Source organism: Poecilia mexicana, unplaced genomic scaffold (genome assembly GCF_051168715.1).
Source record: "Poecilia mexicana isolate PSO_F unplaced genomic scaffold, ASM5116871v1 scaffold_10, whole genome shotgun sequence".
Classification (NCBI taxonomy): Eukaryota; Metazoa; Chordata; class Actinopteri; order Cyprinodontiformes; family Poeciliidae; genus Poecilia; species Poecilia mexicana.
In genome coordinates, this window is record NW_028263379.1 from 29709625 (window position 1) to 29730767 (window position 21143).

The 21143-nt window shown below is 39.7% G+C and overlaps 2 protein-coding genes across 2 annotated transcripts; both read left to right on the forward strand.

Moving 5' to 3' along the window:
- Window positions 1-18: 18 nt before the first annotated feature.
- commd5 (COMM domain containing 5) lies at window positions 19-4087 on the forward strand. Its single transcript, XM_015005527.2, has 7 exons — window positions 19-248; window positions 438-598; window positions 1553-1581; window positions 1650-1700; window positions 1853-1948; window positions 2178-2253; window positions 3612-4087. Exons 1-7 carry the CDS (start codon window positions 128-130, stop codon window positions 3711-3713), a joined length of 636 nt encoding a protein of 211 aa, XP_014861013.1. The 5' UTR covers window positions 19-127; the 3' UTR covers window positions 3714-4087.
- Window positions 4088-6897: 2810 nt separating this feature from the next.
- On the forward strand, window positions 6898-17824 carry LOC106928923 (LON peptidase N-terminal domain and RING finger protein 3). The gene is made up of 12 exons (XM_015005525.2): window positions 6898-7717; window positions 11376-11494; window positions 11575-11697; window positions 12215-12331; window positions 12425-12593; window positions 12677-12761; window positions 12870-12984; window positions 13075-13196; window positions 13290-13448; window positions 13539-13701; window positions 13790-13939; window positions 15090-17824. Exons 1-12 carry the CDS (start codon window positions 7060-7062, stop codon window positions 15246-15248), a joined length of 2139 nt encoding a protein of 712 aa, XP_014861011.2. The 5' UTR covers window positions 6898-7059; the 3' UTR covers window positions 15249-17824.
- Window positions 17825-21143: the final 3319 nt, after the last annotated feature.

Here is a 21143-nt window from a genome sequence, read left to right on the forward strand (position 1 = left end):
GCTGCCTCACGTGACCTAAAGCCGGAAGTTTTCACGTAAACACTAGGTAGCCTAAAAAATAGCAAGTTCTGTGCTTCTGTTCCTTTTTATTCTGCATTTTTTTTAATCAACAAGAACACATTAAGCCATGTCTTCAAGCAACGTAAAAGACTCTAGCTTCTTGGGAGGTAGAATACCACCGGAAATAGAGTCAATGTCGAAAAACCTGAAGGATGTGGATCAAGAGTTGTTTAGAAAACTCCTCAAAGGTAAATAAGTAAAAGGCAGTTTAAAACAACGTAGCTCTTACTGTGTTTGTTAAACAAATTTCAGATTTGTAACATGCTCCTTAATGTCTTACTGTGAAACTGTGTTTTCACACGTTGCTAAAATAAACACCACAACTTATCACCCTTGACTTAGAAAATATAAATCACTTTTTGTCGTTCTGTGTCCAGTTGTGGTCAGTGCTCTGGAGGGCAAAGACTGCAGGGAGGTGATGAAGTCAATTGCTGAAAGCAGCGTCATCCCGCAAGAGAGGCTCAGTCACATCATCGCGGGGATGCACAGAGTTCTCTCAGAGGCCATCCGCATCCCAGCATCCCTGCTGAAACAGGAGGCGAGTGTTACAGACAGAACCCGAGTCACACAGAAAACATGCGACACAGGGTTACATACTGCTGCCGAATCACATCGTTTGATTAAGAATGAATGCATACAATTGATTATTCGATAAATAATATTCAAGCCAATTATGGGTAATTATTTTTTTTTAGTAAAAATAGTACTTGGCTTTAACATTATAAAAATGTTGCCAAAATGATCACCAGTGACACTATTCTAAGTGTAATTGTCTGAGCTCATTTGTTATCTTTTTTTGGCTGCAGATTGCCAACACAACAGTGACTGAGCAACAGAGGAACATGCCAGTCCTCTATATAATATACTGTATAATGTATGGAGAGTGCCTTGCAAAACTATTCATACTATTTCAACCTTTCCCCCATTCTGTCTCATCACAACCGTAAAATGTTTTTACTGGAATTTGAAGTGACAGCGCAGCACGAAAGTAGCATATATTTCACCAAAAGGCTGTTTTTTTTTTTTTTGGTGTTATGTCTCTGTCAGCTTTGCTCATCTAAAATCGTTCATTAATTATTTTGTCTTGACTGAGAAATATTCCCCACTAAAGTGTCCTGAATGCTCACTGCAGCGTTTGAACACATGTTCCATCCCTCAACTATCCGGTGTGTTCTTGTTTAGTATTTGCCTTCTTTAGCCCAGTAGTTTCCCTGGCTTTTATTAAAGGGCATCAGAGTAAATATGCTTCAACTTTTCACAACAATTCCTTCCACTTTTGCAATTATACACCACTTTGTGTTGGTCTGTCGTGTACAATTAAACGAAAGATACATTAAACTTAGTGGTTTTAATGTGATAAAATATGAAAAAGCTCAATGTTTCTGCATTTAATTACCATCCCTAGCTTAGCATGTACATTTTACTTGGTGAATATTTCTATTTTTGTATGAACTGAACCTTTTCTATTTGTTTTTGTTTTTTTTATGGTCAGGCCTTTAAGGAAGATCTGCGAGAGCTTAGGTAAGGACCGTCGTCTCGTCTCCAGGCATCACTGGTATCTGATTTTTACAGACTCTTTTTGTCCTTAGGATACCAGAAGACTTCATCACAGATTTCTCCAGTGTGGTTTTTGGAAATCGGTACGTGGGTTTCGCCGGGTTTTGATTCAGAAGTTTGCACATCGGATCTCACGCTGTACCCTTTTAATAGGAATAAGCCGAAAACCATCGAGTTCTGGGTCCCTTTGTCTTTATGTCAGAATTTAGCCGCATTTTTCCGTGTGCGTTTGCAGACGTGCTGCTCTGGAAGCGGCCTCCTCTCAGAATGACCCTCACCTTCCCATGCTGGAGGAATTCAAATGGAGAGTGGACGTTTCCATTTCTACAAGGTAACGACAACGACTCTGTAGCTAGCTTTCATCATCTGTGGGTGAAATCTCAAGGTATAAACATTTAAGGTTGACAAATATTTAGCAGAAATGCAACAAACGAGCTAAAAGCTGCATGGAATCACTTAACTGTGTGTGTGTGTGTGTGTGTGTGTGTGTGTGTGTGTGTGTGTGTGTGTGTGTGTGTGTGTGTGTGTGTGTGTGTGTGTGTGTGTGTGTGTGTGTCCAGCTCGTTGGCTAGAGCCTTGCAGCCGTCCGTTCTGATGCAGCTGAAGCTGTCAGATGGGAGCTTCCAGCGCTTCGAGGTACTGAAACAATTTGTACTTTTTCTATTTCAACATCACACTGAAACTATATTATAAATGCACCCACAGTCAAACCCTTTGGCTCTTTCTACCTTCAGTGTTCTTTTAAATTGCTTATTTTGTCAGCAAATTCCGCCATTTCCTAATCCTCCTAGCCTTTTTGCTAGTCTGCAAAATGGTGACGGCCAAGGTTGCAGACTTACAGCCTCACTTTGAATGTTTTAAAATTCAACCACACATGTTTCGGCTGTGTTCAGCGTAGCTTTAGCGGTGTGGCTCGAAAGCACAGAGCAGGTCACCTGACAGACAGACTTTCTCTCTTTTACTGTCAAAATTTTTTGCAAAGGGTGCTCTTATGAGATCGACAAAACAAAGTGCAAACTTTTGCATCAAGTTAAACAAAATTTGGGGAGGTTCAAAAGATACAAATAGTTTTTCAGTCCACTTCTACAGGTCAATATGTCCGAAAAAAAAACAACAAAAAAACATCTTCAGTTAATTTTGCTAAGTTTTTAAGTGCCATATGATTTGCCTAAAAACACTATTCTTTTATTTTTCATTAAAATGCAACTAATATTTGCTGACAAGACATTAGATGGATGAGAGGTTACATTTTGACCTGAAAGTTGCAAACTGTTCAAAACAAATGAAGTTTTTCAGTCTTAAATTAAGTCTTGATTAAAGTTTGTTGTTTTTCAGCTTACATTTTCTGAAATGTGGCAAAAATCCAGTCAACTCCAGGTTGCATTCAGCTGTTCAGAAAGCAAAAAGTGATCATCTGTTGTCTGTATGTCCATTGTTGGTTCTGCACTGCACTCAATTTAGCCTGAAAGTTAAAGAAATCTGGCTGTGGGCCAACAAACTAAAGTTAGCCTGTGTCTGTTGTTACATAATGGGATCACAGGCTAATAACTGAAGAAACATTTGCTCAGTGTAGCACATGTACTCTCCAAAACAATAGTTTTTCTCTCCTAATCTATTCTACCTGTTATGGTTTTTATAGAAAATACTAAAAAAGAAAAATTAAAAATCAAATTTTGCATCTCTGCCATAAAAACCCAGTAGCAAAAGTAAATGCTAGTCACTCAAAATAGTGTTTTGTTTCAATAAAACTCTTTGATTTCTGTCGTAATGCTGTATATGAGGGGTAAGATATAAAATTAATTTGTTTGATAAAGTTTGCTTTGATTTTAACCAGCAGAGGGCGCCTCACTCCTGTTTTTTGGCTGACCTTTCTGCCGCCGCTGTTCACAAACTAGATCGCTAATATGATCTAGTGATCTATTAGATTACAGCAACAACATCCGATTACACTGACACTTCTTAATTTTTTATTTTTTTTTTCGTTTTATATGCAGGTGCCCGTGTCAAAATTCCAGGAGCTGCGTTACAACGTCGCTTTGATTCTTAAAGAAATGAACGACTTGGAAAAAAGGAGCATCCTGAAGATCCAGGACTGATAAGAAATCCACCAACGTCCTCAGAGACTCTTTAAACAAGAACCTGGAAGTCTGAACATGGTGAAGGAAGTAAAACAAAAAAAAACTTTCTGCTCTGATTGTGTTGGCATCCAACACACCACAGCTTTTTTTTTTTTTTCCATTATTTTGAAAGAACGACCAATATTTGAAATTATACTGTATGTTTTGGTTTTGTTTTTTTCTAAACATTAACCACAAATATACGTGAACACTGTTGGTGCTTAGAGACTGCTCTTGTGTTGTGCCAAAACCAAGTCAAGAAACTCACCTTGTTGTTGATTAAAATACCACAATATGTAAATTACCTGAGACTGAACATGCTTGTAACAATAAACTGATTTTTTTTGTGTTAATATATCAGATTTAAATCATACAGAAACAAAAAAATAATCTTTCACTTGCATGTATTATTTCTTTTTTAAAAACATATATTGTTTTATTCCCTTTAACTTTATTTTAAGGCGGAGCTAGGTCTCACCAGCTGTTTTGCACTGCTGAATGGTTAGAATCAAAGCAACACACCATGTATGTTTTTGGTGAGGCAATAACATCATTCATATAGAAAATTGATTGGAGCCCTGTGTTACTGCCCCTTTAAATCCTTTCTAAAGTCTGGCTCAGTTCACAGACATTTTCCACACCGTCTAACTGAACTTTAGCTATTTTTAAAAAAAGAGTTTTCAGTTGCTAGACGTGCAAAGAGGCATTTTTTTACTCAGAAGTCCACATCACACTTCTTAGATGTTATTTATAAAAAATAAAAAGCTTAAAACATGTCCTCCAACTTCCACTTCACCATTATTCCCTACTTTATCAGAGGAGTAAAATTTTACAAAACATACTGGAGTTCAAAATGTAATAACGTCCAATGGAAGTTAACTAAAATCTCGAGGTATTCCTCTGTATTTGCAGGATGTGTTGTAATGCACAGTCCTGAACAAATCCCCAACCTAACACTTGACACATATAGAAAGAAGCCTTAAAATCCTTAGCATGAGCATCCATCTGTTAGACCTTGTGTAATGGTCTGACTTTGACAGTAACCGCTTGTTCCAACCCAGTCTGCAAAGTTCAGACAGTCTGTGACAGTTTGCCCTACATACAAAAACCTCACAGTGATCAACTTTTAGGTCTGAGGGTGAAAAATACATGCCTGACCGTATGTGTGTGTGTGTGTGTGTGTGTGTGTGTGTGTGTGTGTGTGTGTTGCATAAGATTCTGTAAGTGTCCTCTTTTGCATATATGCCAGTCTGTCTGTTTCTCCATGTGTGTCAGTCTGTCGGTATGTCAGTCGGCGTTCCTGTCTATGCGTGGGATTGAGTTCACGAGCCAGACCGGCCGACCTATATTACCAGCAGTTACTGAGACGGGCTCTGGTGGACCGATTGCTGCATGTAATCCACACTCACACACACACACACACACACACACACACACACACACACACACACACACACACACACACACACACACACACACACACACACCTGAACTGCTTTCAGCAAACAGGCTTTATTTGGGGACTGCAGTAAGCACCACTGACTGGTTAAAGGAGAAGCTACTAATACAGTGTAGGATAGTGTCTTCCCCATTCGGAGGAAATTCCCTTCGGCTCAACTCTGATGTTATGAAGCCATTACAGAATTTCAGGATTTGCATTCAAACGTGGAGCAAATCAAAGGACAACAGAGGTACAGGGGCAATAGGCTGGATGTGCAACAGCAAGAAGCCCCTTGGAAACTTTCACTGAGCTAGATTCAGAACTGTGCTTGTTAAGTAAGATGTCACATAGAGTGAGGGGTTTTTTGTAATTATGCAAACAGTTTTTATGCAACAAAGACTGGCTGCACTTCAGAGCACCAGTGATCCGTTCCAGTTATAAAACCACCTACGCTTCTTGGCCTCTGTCTCATTTTGATAACTCGGTATTTGCTTCAGCTTTTATTCCCGTATCATGTCGCCGTATCGGACATCCCAAATGGTGACCAACACCTCTAGATGGTCAAAATTACACAGAATATTATTCCGAATATTATATCATCATGGTGAAATATAGTGGCAGCTTCAGGCTTTGGGGGTATTTTTCTTCAGAAGGGGTCAGGGAAGCAGTCGGAGCTACAGACGGGATAAGATGTTCAGCTTCGAGCAATGGCTCTAAACCAGGGCTGTCCAAAGTGTGGCCCAGGGTGCCATTTGTGGCCCCCGAAATGATGTTGTTCAGCCCCCCCGACCATACGTCAAGAATAACAAAAATTTGGCCAACAAAATAGAAAACAGTTGATGAAAAATTTGGAATTTGTTTGTTTTGCCTTTTAATAAAGCAACAGTCCAAGGCCTTTTCTAGCAGAAATGTATAAGGATTTATAGATTTCATAAAAATGTTATTTTTGAGCAGGTAAAACTAAATAAAAGAAAAAGAAGAATCACGATAAACTAATATTTGAATTTTTAATTTAATAAACTTTGTGAGCAGTTTAAATTTTCCAGTTTGGACACCACTGCTCTGAACAAGTCAAATTTACAATGGAAGACTTTAGCCATGCAATATGCTTATGTGTGAATGGCTCAGTCAAAGTCCAGACAAAGCTAACCAAACATCTGTGGGAAGTCTTGAAAATTACATTTCACATAGTGTCTCCAATTAGTCTTGTTACTTTGAAAACAAGAAAATGCAAATTCTTAATCTCATCATGTGCAAAGCTTGTAGAGAAACCATTCAAGGTATTGACTTGGAAGCTTGCCACACTTTTCAGATGTTCCTGCTAGATCCATTTCCTTCTTTGCTCTACATTGTTTGTCACAAAAAAATCCATTAAGACACATTAATGTTTGTGTTTGTTACATGACAAAATGTGGACACAGTGTTATCCAATGTGCATTACATATCATACAAGGGAGAATTTATAATATTTAGTCCCCCACCCAACGCACACATACACACACATACACACCTGCAGCCCGTCTCTGCTCACTGATATCCAGAATGCAGGTCAGACAGGCTCCGAGAGGACCTGCTCTCCTGCCCCGGCAGAGAAAAACTATTACATGCGGGTTTGTTTTGTAACTGTTTTTTTCTCGACTCGTCCAATCAGAACAGCTGCTCGGCGTCACGTGACCCAGTTGTTTTACATAACAGTTTTTTTTTCTCCCTCTCTTTCCTCACTCCACTGAGAATTTTAGATGCGTTTCCTGGACTTGACCGCTAACATTTCAGAGCAGTCTGTACTTCAGTGGAACCGGAGGCTGAATGGCATCCTCAGCACCGAGCTCTCAGGCTCCACTCAATAGATGAAGAAGCTGGAGACTTCCAGGAGACGCGCTTCGTATGGGGACTGAGTGCGAGAGCATGCTGCATCTGGCAGCGGAAGCTTTCCAAGCGAACAACTTCGAGCTGGCGGCGGATATTTACGAGTGCCAGCTGGCGTGTGCCGGGGACCCTGGGAGCCGGCTGGAGCTGATGGTGAAGCGGGCTGACGCGCTCGCCTTCGGGGGCAAAGTGGCGGAAGCTTTCGAGGTGTACCGACAAGCATCCGAGATAGACAAACTCAAACCCGCTCACCTGTCCAACCTCGTTGGGTACCTGTCGGACAGTATCCGGAGACAGGACCGGGGTGGGAGTCATGGCAGCCGCTGGAGGACGGGCTGTGGGTCAGGTAGCGGGTTTGAGGACTTATCCTGTGGGATCTGTCTGAGCTTTCTGTTCGAGCCGGTGACTCTGCCGTGCGGACACTGCTTCTGTAAGAAGTGTCTGGAGAGGGAGAGGAAAGAGAAGGAGCGGCCGGTGGTATGTAAGGAGTGCAGGGACAGCTCCAGGCTGGCTGACCTCCAGACTTACAGGGTGAACGTGGTGCTCAGCAGCTTGCTGGCCAAGTGGTTCCCCAGCTTCCAGCAGGCCGGCCGGCTGAGGCGGGAGGGGAACGGGCTGTACGCCGAGAGGAAGATGGAAGCAGCTCTGGAGAAGTACAACCAAGCCATACTGACAGGTAATTACTACTAGTATGTCTGTCCTGACAAAGTTTGACCTTTTTAACTTGTGTTTTTTACTAGTTTGTAACGTTGTGTGGTGGTGTTATAAAACCACCAGCGAACGACACGACACTGTCATTGGTGCAGAAAGTGTGTCACGGAGTGAGTGACAGCGGTGCACTCTGAATGTTCCCCGGTATCTGAGGGCAGCCGCCATGTGTTGGATAACACGGTTATGTAGGCTGGGCTAGTGGACCAAACATTACGTAAGCACGTAGCCCGCCCCACTCATTGTGTAACGTGAAATAATGAGACAGTAAATATAGGTCAAGGGTACCATTGCGGGTCACGTTAGTACAGAAGTGCCAGGTCGGACATGAAACAAGTGGAAACTTTATATATAAATGTTCAGTTCATTCTGTTGCGCTCCAACTTTAATTCAGATAAATAAAGAAAACAACCCAGATATATTTTTTGTGCTTTGTTTTCTTTTAGTGTGTTTTTTAAATGTATGACGCTATAGATGAACTATAACCTAGTTACACACTTTCAGGATCAACAGGTATGTTTTTATTGTAAGCAAAGGTCCGCTGTGACTGGGAAACATGCCCTGACCTCATTTAGCTACCAGCGGCATGCTTGTGTAAGCTGATATCTGGCTCAGTAATGTGAGTCTAATTGCATGCATCATTCTGGTCTTTCCTTTAGTAGATACGCTGGCATGCACATGTATTAGTTCTCCTCGAGGCTTGGCACATTTTGTCCTTTTACAGCCTTAGTGTGTCTTATCAGGATTTTCGCTGATAAGACCACTGCAAAAATAGAAGATATTTGTGGAGTTGGAGACGAAGGATACATAGTTTTGTTGTGTTGAGACCACATTGTTTAAGACTTGGTCTTGTCTTATTTTATTTTGGGAGTTTTTCTCCATTTACTACGACGTTGTGTGAAAGTCAGACGGTAATGGGGGTTCACTGCTCCACTAATAAACTTTGACAAAAAGAAGGGCAGAGAAAAAGATAAGCACTTGCTCTATTGCTCAGCCACCTGATTACACCATAGTTAAACATTTTTTATAAGAAGACAAATCCAAATCTGATTAAATAAAAATAATTATTTATTTTTAGGATAACCTCTTCCTCCGCCCCCATAGCAGGTTGCTGCCACAACTATGTTTCACCAGCCAATACCAGAAAAGAAGATAGTATATGGTTCTAATTAGTCTTAATGTTGGTCTCTCACTTCAAATCCCAATGAAATAATTGAAGTTTGTTGATTTACGAACATCATTGGAGAATAAAATAGTAAAAGAAAGAAAGAAAAAGAAGTATATCTCTACCTACTAACATGTATAACCAATAGGGATTCCTCTGAAGTCACAGCACAACAGCTCAGTTTTAAGACGTTCAGTGTTTGACTTCTGGGTTCCTAGCACTAAAGCGTAAACCTCCCTGCTCGGACAGACGCAGATTTAACATTTAACCTCAATAAATGTTAAAAACCACGTTTTCCAGCCTGTTGTTCATATGATCAAGCATCTTCTTCAGAAGAGGATAATCCAAGCCTGAACCACAGTTGTTTCCCAGGAAATATTACATAAGATTGCAAGCGGAAAGTTTTCCATGTGGGTTGAAGTACTTTTAATGATTTGTGAAGAACATATGCAGTTTAGATGTCAGTGGGATACCAGGACATAATGGTGCTAGATGCTCAGTAGGAGAGACATTAAGGTGGAAAAACATGAGCATCGTTGAGACCATTAATCATATGTCAGCATAAATCCATCAGCATTTCAAAAGGAATTGGCATGTCTGACATTAACAAAGGGTAAAACAACAGATTCCATTATAGCCAATTTGTCCGTATCCTACTAGAGCGGAAACAGCTGGATTAGTCATGATCAATCGATTATTTAAATAATTGTCAACTAATGGAGTAATTGATTAATCATTTACCAGTGTACATAGACTCAAAAACATCTAACGCGCTGAAAATAATAACACCAGTCAGAGCAGTAATTAAGTCAAACAAAAATCAAACAGTTTGGATTTTAGATGAAAAAATATGCAAGAAAACTATTGTTTACTTGCACATTTTTACATATTTTATAAAGTAAGCCTGACTAAATGAAACATGACATTTAAAAAAATCTAATAACTCAATTAATCATTAGAATAATTGATAGAATAAGCGATTACTAAAATAAATGTTAGCTGCAGCCCCACATCCTACCTGTTTTTCAGATTTTCTTCCCCATAGTGTGACTCACAGTTTGCCATGCAATTATCACAAAAAGAAAAAACTTCTAAAGTTGGCCTCTTACTTCTCATTAGCACATGTCTCCAAAGTCGCTTCGCGGCTAATCAATACGTCGTATGTCCTACTTGGACAGAGCTGCATGTATAAATAATCCCCTTCGCCTACGGGCCTTTTCAGCACTACCACTCCTAAATCTTACTGGTGTGAGTGAATTAATATGCGAGCCAGAGAGCGCTTCGCTTTGATTCTTGAAGGGCCCGGCTGCGACATTTACATAAGTTCTTATAGTTATGAAACCTGCAACATGGGAGACCTTGATAGTGGTGCATGGTTTTGTAAGGCAGCAGTCCTTTTTCATAACACATTTTGTAATGTGGAAGCTGGTCCATTTTTTGTAGGATACTCTTCTGTCACATAACTATGGAGCGTATATGCTCCATTAAGCATGTATGCTTAAATTTAGCTTTAAGTGTAACAACAGTTTGTATACTGAGCAATTAGCCTCATGTGAAGAGCAGAAATCCTTTGGTGTGTTAGAAGTTAGAAGAGCTGAAAATACTATTAAAAATAAAACAATTCATAGTTGTTTTTACAAATAAAATCTGAAAAGTGTGGTGTGCTTTTGTGTTTGCCTCTCCTGAGTAAATAGTTTGTACGACCGTCCTCTACCAGCTTAGTGAATGTTTGCCTGTTCTAGTTTGCTCAGTCAGAGTGAGCTGGAAAAACTGCAACTTCCAGGTCAAATGCTTGGACTTTGACTGGGCCGCTGCATTGATTGCCGCCCAGTTTTTTCTTTTTGCTGCAACTAACAGGTTTTCTGCAAGGTTTGTTCTGTATCTAGAAGTGGTGAAATGATTAATTATGATTAATCGATTATTGAAATAATTATAAACTAATTTAGTAATCAATTAATTGTTAATTGCCGTATACAGACTCAAAGAAAGGGCCAGTTGCTGAAAGAACAACACACTCAGAGCAATAATTAAGCTATAACTGTTATTTGCAAAATGTGGCAGTTTATTATCCAATTAATAAAATAATTGTTAGTTGTAACCCTAATATCTAGTTTGATCAACTTTGATCAGCAGTTTTCTGCCATTTTTAGCCATTAACTTGCAGGTAAACAGCTACATTTTGGTCTCATCTGCATGGACTGCTTTCTTTAATTGAACAAGCGAGATAAAATATCAGTTTAAGTTTTCTGAATAGTTGTCCAGGGGTAGTGTATCTACTATGAAACATCCTTGAACATTTTTGTCCGTTTCCAAATATTTCTGACCCCCAAAAGTACATTTTGAGGGAAAACATACTTTTCCCTCAAACATGGCATTTTATTGCCTTATAAGTAGTTATTCAACTAACAGAGCAATAAAAAAACATCCTCATCTTTAATTCCTCTTTGTGTTTATCTCACAGCACCCACAGACCACATCCTGTTCAGCAACCGCTCTCAGATCCACTCCAGTCTGAAGCACCATGACTGGGCTCTGAGGGACGCAGAGATGGCCTGCAGACTGATGCCCTTCTGGTCCAAGGTAAGACCCACATCCTTCTCATTTAGCAGAATTTCATCACGGTTGGAATGGAAAGTAAAGGACTGTCTCTGTGGCGACAGGGTCATGTTCGTAAGGCCCAAGCCTTGGTGTCATTGGCCAGGACTGATGATGCTCTGAAGGAGTACCTGATCTGTCTGTCCTTAGAGCCGGACTGTAGACTGGCAAAGGCTGAAGCTCACAAGGTAAGCATATCTTTGATCACTTCAACATGGCTTTACTGTGGGGATGAAATGATTAATTGGATTAAACATGATTAATTCAATTAATCGAATACTGAAATAAATGTCAACTAATTTTGTTCTCTAATAATTGTTTAGAGTATATTGACTCAAAAAAAATGTTTAATTTTCTGAAACAAAAAACATATGCAAAGAAGCAATAAAGCCAAAACCGCATCAAACATATTCACATTTTGCATTTAAGAGAAAAGAAGGAATGGAATTATTTATTTACATCGTTTAACATATTTCTAATGCTGTATGTAAAAGATGGAAGTGGCTACATAAAAAAAAAAAACATCTGCAGAATGTGCCATTTAGAAAAAAATCTGATTAATCGACTGCCAGAATTATCAATAATCGGTTTCTAAAATAGAGTTGCAGCCTTACTTCAATTTTTAGAATTTATCTTCATCAGTATGAATCTGTAGGAATTTACAACAAAATGGTCACTTGAACGCTGCTCTCTGTCACCTCGCAGCTTCTAAGTGACTTCCTGGCTCCAGTCACCGATCAGGTTCCTGAACACATCTCCGGCTGCACTAACTTCCTGTCTTCTAGAGCACACATCAAAAGCAGCATCACTGAACCCATCCAGGTAAAGGTGCTCCTCCTTCGAAATCAATCTGACATCTTTTCTTTCTACCACTTCCTTATTGGACTCTTCTTCTACTGCTCTTTCCATTTTTAGACCGTCAGTCCTGGGTCGCTGTTCACAGAGCTTCCTCAATCAACAGCTGGGAGGTCCGACAGGAGTCTCAGAAAAACAGACTCAAATCTCCTTAAACGGAAACGAAGGGATGTGGAAGAAGAGGGGGAACCACAGGAAGAAATCGGCCACCAGAAGAAATCCAAGTGTGGTGAGCTTAACGCTCTAGTACAACTGTGCTGTTTCTCCTAGGGGAGGTCATGTTGTTCACCGTCTGATGGAATCTCTTTGTAGAACAAACTCAGGGCCTGGATTCTTTAGGTGCCGTGTCCAGTGACCTCTTGGACCCAACGGATCTGGAGTGTTCCCTCTGTATGAGGTCAGCCTGTCAAATGCATCTTGCACTATCCCATCCTATCACAAGAAAACAATCTGGAAAATAAGTTCATTATCGTGCTCTTGGTTTTTGGGTGTGTCTCTTGTCCAGGCTGTTCTACGAGCCGGTAACAACGCCATGCGGGCACACTTTCTGTCTTCAGTGCCTGGAGAGATGCCTGGACCACAACCCCAAGTGTCCACTGTGCAAAGAAGAGTTGTCTGAGGTACACGCTGGGTCACATATATGATGTTTCTCCCAATGTCGGCCTCTGCTTCCTCTAATTCATCAATTCTCCTTCTGTGTTTCCACCCAGTACTTGGTCCAGAGGCTGTATTGTAAGACAGTATTAATAGAGAACCTGATATCGAAGTATCTTCCCTCTGAGTTCATTGAGAGACAGAAAATGCATGAGGAGGAGATGGCTGAGCTCTCCAAGTACGTCACTGAACACCCTCTACTCTTCTTCTTTCCGCTTTCTTCTTGACTTTTTAACTGAACTCATTGTCTCATCGTCTTGTTTTGGTTTAGTCTCAATAAAAGCGTGCCTATATTCGTGTGCACCATGGCCTTCCCCACCGTGCCGTGTCCCCTCCACATCTTCGAGCCCTGCTACCGACTGATGATTCGCAGGTGCATGGAGACAGGAACCAACTGCTTCGGCATGTGTCTGGGAGATGACCTCAAAGGGTTAGTGGCGGACGCAGTATGTCATCTTGGCGCTTCTTGAAATTAAAGTAGACGCCTAAAACACAACGCATCTTCCCATTTGCCCCACAGATTCGTCGGCTACGGGTGTCTGCTGGAGATCCGTGATGTCAAGTTCTTCTCGGACGGCCGATCAGTGGTGGACACAATCGGCAGACGGAGGTTTAAAATCATCCAGCACCGCGAGAGGGACGGATACAACACGGCAGATGTAGAGTATCTGGAGGATGTGAAGGTGGGATGAGAACCGAGAGGGAAGGAGCTTTAAGTAGACCAAAAACGGAGGTTAAAGATCTAAGTTGTGTCTTTCCATGTATTTGCAGGTGGAGGGCATAGCAGAGCGTGAGCTGCAGTCGCTACATGATGCAGTGTACGACCAGGCTCTTTTCTGGGTCAATTCTCTGAAAGCTGAGCAGAAGCAACGCATCGAAGGACACTTTGGACCAATGCCTAAGAAAGACCCTGAACTCCAGGTACAAACACACTTTTTGGGGATGAACACAGCATCCTAGTGAAGACAGGTATTTCATGGAGGTAGGATTGCATGTTGCATTGTGAGGATTTGCTGGAACACCTCATCAACACCTCATGATTAGAGAGCCAGGCTAGACACAGGAGGACAGCAAGCTTGACTTTAATGCTCTCCACAATATTTAGTCAATCTCAAAAGTCCGTTTTAAGGCCTAGCATTAATATGTACTGCCTGTTTTCTGACCTTTTCTTTTGTTCTATTTGATTCTGTTAGCTGAAATAAACAATGTGAAGTAGAAGGTGCACTACATTTAAAAGCTAATGATAACTTAAACATAGCTTCAACTGAAAAAAATAATTGTTAAAAGGCTAGCCTGTTAGCGTCAAACAAACACTGTTACAAAGGCAACCCTTGCTCATATTAGAGCAGAAATTAAAAACATTAAATAAACAAGTTATGGAGAAACATTAGCTAAAATTAGCGCTGAAAAGCCTCATTTGCGTATTGAAGTGATAATTAACGATCGTTAACGAGTCGTTTTAACTCACCTTTATCACAAACACAGACAGGTATCAATGAAACAGAAAAGTAACTGCTGCGAAAGGCTTATAATCCTAAAGACCCTCTTAGCTGCCCAACAAGGTGCCTGATGTAAAATACTAAGTTCAATAAAAATATATGTATTTAGCATTTATGATTAAAAAATCCTTCTTTGTCTTTAAATATGTTTTACCCAGAACTTCTCAAATATCCTAGTTTTAGCTTGACTTGGTTCATTTTTATTTTATTTTATTTTTTAAACTCCTATTAAGCATATTTTCATATCCAGTTATTAGAAATGGCTGAGCTTTTCATATGTTGATGCTAAAAGTGCGTTCTTTTAGCCACAGATGCATCCTTTGCTACAAAAGATCAAGTGCTCACTAAAGAAATGCTATGTTAATGCATTATAGGCAATGAAATGTTTTTCTTATTTTAATGTCTTATAAAATAGGCCTAAGTAGTTAAATGAAAAATGTGCCGAGTGTGTCAAAATAATTTTTATCCGATTGCTCGATTTTTGTTAGACTAATAAATAGAACAACCAATTTAATGTGAAAATTAAACTGATTGTCTCACCCGCTGTTGCTCTGTCTCTGTTGTCTCTGCAGGCCAGCCCCAACGGCCCCTCCTGGTGCTGGTGGCTACTGGCTGTTCTCCCTTTAGAGGGCCGGGCCCAGCTGCCGTTCCTCGCCCTCACCTCCCTGAAAGATCGCCTCAGCGGCATCCGCAAGGTCCTGCTCTTCATGTCGCAGAGCAGGCCCCGGTGACCTGACAAACGCCGTCAACAAGCTACGCACAAGCACACAACACCCTCGCCCGAGAGCAGCTGACGACCAGTTCTTCCGTTTCTTTGCACAAATAACAGCCACTGTTGCACTTCGACAGCAAACTTTATAAAACAAGGAGTTTCTCGATCGAATATCTTCCTCGTGCCACTTTCACTCGGCAGGAAAACGACGAACGGCGGAGGACTCGTAGAGCTATGTTCGGTGAATGAACTGAAGTGTATCGCAATCATGTTTTGCCACAAAGTTGCAGCTTAGCGTAACATCGCTCACTCTGATTTTCTCTCTGAATCCTGTGAAAAGCCTCTGTGTCATTTACATCTGTCTACGTTCCACTGAGTTTCTTACTGTTCCTGCAGCAGTCTGTAGTTTATTTGGAGCTCAGCAGGTAACATCCCCCAAATGGTCAATCTGCTTTAAAGTGACACCAAAAGCAATTCTTCCTTTTCAGATACGTTTGAATTTGAAATAAAGCGGTCGCTAATCTGTTCAAATGGATATAAAACTAAAGAAAAACAACTCGACAATTTTTTTTGTGTGTAAATGCATTCAAAAATTATTTTTGATATCTCAAATAGTATTGCTATTATAACAAGATAAACTTACCTTTTAAAACTACTTACTGTAGAACCCCATGAAATAGGTAAAAACTGGTTTAGGTTTTGACGGAATTATAAGTTTCAAAACCACAATATTGACTTTGAAGGTTTGGAAATGATAAGAATGTGCTTTATGACTTTGACTTTCATAAGTACAAGGACTTTGAAACTCATATTTATGACTTTTCATCTCAAAATTATGCCTTACTATTGTTTTCTTTTTCTTCCAAGTAGCAGAAATGGGCTTCCTTCAGCTTCTGAACTTCCATCCTTTGTCCAGTTGTCTCTTTTTCATCCATCTAAATAACATCAGACTGAACCGTCAAATATGGTCTGCTTTAAGGCTCCCAATCTTTTGTTGGACTGTTTTTTTTTGTTTGTTAGCTGTTATTTATTTGGTTGTTATTTATGCATGAAGTGACATTGTTTACATTGTACTTTGAAAGAGATACTGGGCTGCTCACTTTCCTCTGATCCAATCTCTCGTTGTCAATACCGTGGTTATCAGTGTGAAGCTTTAAAAAGGAGCTGCACTAGACATGTTTTTTCTTTTTTTTTTTTTTACAAAACCACATTTTAGGGAAACATATTTAAAACAAAATAAGAGTTTTATTGGACATTTAGCATATTAAAATAGTCTCTGGTGAAGGAATTTTGCAGCGAGCAAAGGCCAGTGCCTTTTGTTCTCACACAAAGGAGTAGATCCATTTACAAACCAGACTTACTTCCAAGTCGCTTTATCCGAGTTTTCCCCACGAGCAGGTTAAAACATTTATCCGCAGCAGATTTAACAAAATGAAACAAGAGGAAACATACTTTTGAGAGAAAAATAACAAATCTCGAGGCCTTGCTCTTGTCTGTGATATGATTGTTTTTACGTGCAAAAGCAAATCTTTGAAAAATGTACGAGATTGTTTGGCTTTACCTTTAAAAAAATCTTTTATTTTGTATACAAAGGTTTGATTTCTTCTTTCTTTTCTTTTCTTTTTTTTTTTTACATGTTTCTATGTCAACGTAGTTCTTTGTATTTAAAATTTTCTTCGCTTATTGGTGTGTTTGTCTGGTGTGTCGGTGTATGTGAAGTAACTTGTCAATTCATCCACATTGTAATATTTTCTAAAGGGCCAAAGCAATGTAGTGCTGGACATTAGAGAAATTAGGTTGCTGTACAACTACATGTACTGGAAATGAAGCATTTAGGCATGGGCTGGTATAACATTCTAACATTGCTGAGTGAAATCATCATTGTATAATGTTACTTTTTTTTAATTAACCAAAAATGTACATGCCTTTATTAGGCGATTCTCTTTTAGTTTTCACACTGTGACCATCCATGTTTTTAATAAACGGAATATTTCCAAATATCCAATTTTCTCTTACTTGAGAGAGTAAAAAAAAAATCTAGCAGTCTTCATTCAGCCAGCTGACCAGCAGTGCGCAACAACAGGTAGGAGAGGGGCGTTCCTACACTGTTCTTATCCCCCAACCAGCTGGAGAAAATTCTGTATGATGGAAAATTTCTCAAACCATAACTTTTTATGTTATACCTGGTATACGTGGATATCGGCCATGTGCCCATGCCTAATTTCAGGGTTTTGTGTGACAGTTTTAATGGGAAATCTATAGAATGACATTTTACTAATTATAAATTATCCTGAGTACAAGCTAGTTGTCCCCTAAATTTAGTGTTTTTTAATGTTATTTATAGAAAATGAAAAAAAAAATCATTATTGCTAATATGTGCAGTACATGAAAGGGAATACATAATTGTTAATTATAGAAATATCCAATGTAAAATCATAAGTGAGATATATCTGATCTATTGACAAACTTGTGTCTGGATTGATGTGTACAGACTGACTTTATATTGAAATCCTGTCTCCTTGTCCCAACATGTTCAGTGAGTGAATATGGTAATGGAATAAACACATGTAGCAATAATAAAGCCTGAATGTTTTACTTGCGTTTTGGTTGGATTTTCTGCATTGTCTTAAACAGGAAAGATCCTGTTAGATGAATTAATGGAGCAATAGTAATGCGCACAATAATAAAAGGGAAAAGACACCTTAGTGTTTTAATTTTTTATTTTATTTTATTTTTTCCAATACTTCCCTCTTCATCAAAAATGTTTCAACGCAATAGCTGGCTTACCTTTTACGAATACACTTTAACATTGTATCCTTAATGTAAATTTTGAACAATATTTTTTAAACCTTGTTGTAGAGAAGCGACTGATTAATATAATTTATTTCACGACTGCTGACTTTTAAGTACTGTACACAAAACACGAAAGCTAGTTTGCTGGCTAGCCTAGCAACATTAGTTGTGTTATCAGAAATTAAGACTCAAAATTAAGAGCCAAATGAGAAATAATATGTTCACTGGAGACAATTCAACATGATGGAAATTAGCAATAGTTGATTTAAATAGTACTTGACGTTTGGGTTACATTTTAATTCAAACCGAATCAGCTTCGCTTTACAACTTCCTGCATAGCGATGATAGTTTAAGGGTCCTTCTAGAAACGAAAAAAATTACTTAGGGCATTATTTTAGGAAGGTGACAAAATGTTACTTTGCACTCGGTGATGTGAGGCTTGGATGAAATGTCATGAAGTTTGGAGGTCTAAGTATATTTTATTACTTGACTTATTGCTAATAATACTGTTTGAATTCATTGAGCTCGTGTAAGTGTATTTTTTCATACGTGTTTGTAGTCTGCATGCTATGGCAGACTTCATAGACTATTTTATGGACTTTTCCCCCTGGAGGTGAATGAAACGTCTGAATTTCATGATTAGACAGGGTGACACGCCATGTTGACACAAACAGTGTATCTGTTCAGAGCACAAATGTTACCTTTCTGAAGAATCTCCACAAATTTCTTTAGGACTTAAGCGCCTTTAGGGGACACAGATACAACCCCTTCTCTCGTCCGTATCCTGCCAAGTTGGCTGGTTATATAACCCGAACATGAGAAGGTCAACAACTACCAGCCATCGCCATGGATACTTGGCACGGTCTCGCATGCATCGTACGTCTTGGCTGACTGACTTTAAGGCCTACATGTGAATGTGACCGTGCAGGTGTCAGAAGTAGGCCAGGCAGCAGCAGTGTTACCTAACTCACCCAGAAAAGACATCTGGAGAATCTAAGCTCAGCCGTTATGGCTTCCTGTTCTGCATGTTAAACATGCATCACACGAGAAGCAAACGCTGGCTCAAGTCCTAGATTCATTTATGCAAGCAGGAACCCCCTATAGGTCAGCTGCAGAGTAACACAAAACCAGACAGGAATGAACATGTGTATGTGTGTGTGTGTGTGTGTGTGTGTGTGTGTGTGTGTGTGTGCCAACACTAGTTTTCCAGGCACTTTGTGTTCTGTAACTTTAAGGTAAAAAGGAGTTGAACAGATATCAGACTGTGATCATGTGTTGTTTTTCCTGCCAAAACTTTTCTGATAGGTGTCCAACATGGTTTAGCTGGGTGTGGCCGAGTTACATCCATGTGAACAAGCGAGAGTATTCTCAACCAGGAGTGAAAGTATTGTACACTCAGTGTCTGTATGTTACTCTTGAAGAAGTCAAGTCATATTTATATGTTTTAAAAGAGTTTTAAACTTGGGTTTCCTTAATGGGGCAGTATTATGCATTTTCCAGGCATATAGTGCCATTTTATAACACAATCAAGTAACTATTTTGGGTATTTATATCAAATAGAACTTTAAAGAAATTAGATTTTGTAAGTCAGTGCCTTGAAATTGGGTCTGTCTCTTTAAAAAACCCACCTTCAGGAAGTCATCACATGGCTCCTCTATTAGCCCTTTAACAACGTTTTAACCAGAAGTAGCTTGTATAATTAGATCAGCAAACACCCAGTTGAACCAGGTGTTTGCTAATTGCTGCTGGCTCGTCCGAAGGAGCTGAGTGGGGGAGGGTTGTTCAAGCTCTGAAGCTTGAAAACTCCAGTTCAGAGGAGGAGCTGCGCCTCGAAGGCGGGGCTAGGCCCACCCAGGCGTTTTGCACAGCTAAGTGGTTGCCATGGAAAGTGAAGGATTTCTCAAACACGCATGAAAGAATCAACGCAACACTCGAGGTATGTTTTTGACAACGGAACAACATTATAAAATAATTTTACATAATACAGCCCCTTCAATCACCTTTCACCTTGTAGGTAATGATCAAATATCTCATGCAATTCACCTCTCCATCTTCAGTATCTCCACTCATTGCAGCTTTTCTCTTCCTACTTCTTCCTTCGATTGCCTTTCTAAAATCATAATGAAAACAAGCAGAAGTCACCTTAACAGTTCAGTGTTTTGTGGTAGATTTGGAAGAGGTTCTCGTTTTCTAAGAAGACAGTAAAGCTGCCAGTTCTTCTCATCAAATGTGGGTCAGATAGTTTGAGTGAAAAACAAACAGTTCTTGCAATATTATTTATGTGAAAAAAGGACAGAAAAAGATAAGGAATTTTAAATGAGCTCAACTGTAATGCACCACAATGAGCCTGTCTTGTAAATTTAGAGGTTTGTGATTGCAACATTTTAAAAATTAAAGTCTGAAAGCTTTCACAAGACACGATTTACTCCCCTATCACACAAAACAGACCAAAGCCCACCCACCCGCCACACACACACACACACAGAAGAACATGGTTTCACTTGATTTCTTTTTATAACTGTACACTTTATGTACAAGACAAATTCTCCAAAGGCAATGCAAAATAAAATGTGTAACATTAATAATTACTGTAAGACAAAATGTAAATAAAAGTGAGCAAAGCTCGGCCCCGGAGACGGGAGGATGCTGACCGCTCGGGTTCGGTCCTGAACAGGATGTTTTGTTATGGATATCAAATGTCTGCGGGACTCGCGCTCGTATCCTGCGGTTACGCACCAAGACACGACAACAGAAGGTCTCAGGAAGCAGGAGAGGAAAGGAACCACTGAATTTACACTTTCATTATCGCTGCACACCTGCTGAGGCAGAAATCAGTGATTAGTTTAGTCTCTGGAGAAAATGTTAGGCAACTTCCTGAAGGACTTGCTTCATCACCGAGATAAAAAACCCCACCTCACACAAGGAAAGGGAAATGCAGAACATGTCCGCTCGCTGTAGAATGAAACAGACTGATTCTCTTCTACAAACTGTTTGTGGCTTCTGCCACGATCCTGTGTTATTAGCTGATGTTTGACTCTTAATTTAGATAAAAGTTACAGTTGTAGTTTTCTGAAAATTTGTCTGATTTAGGCACCTTATTTCATAATAATAGAGACTGAGA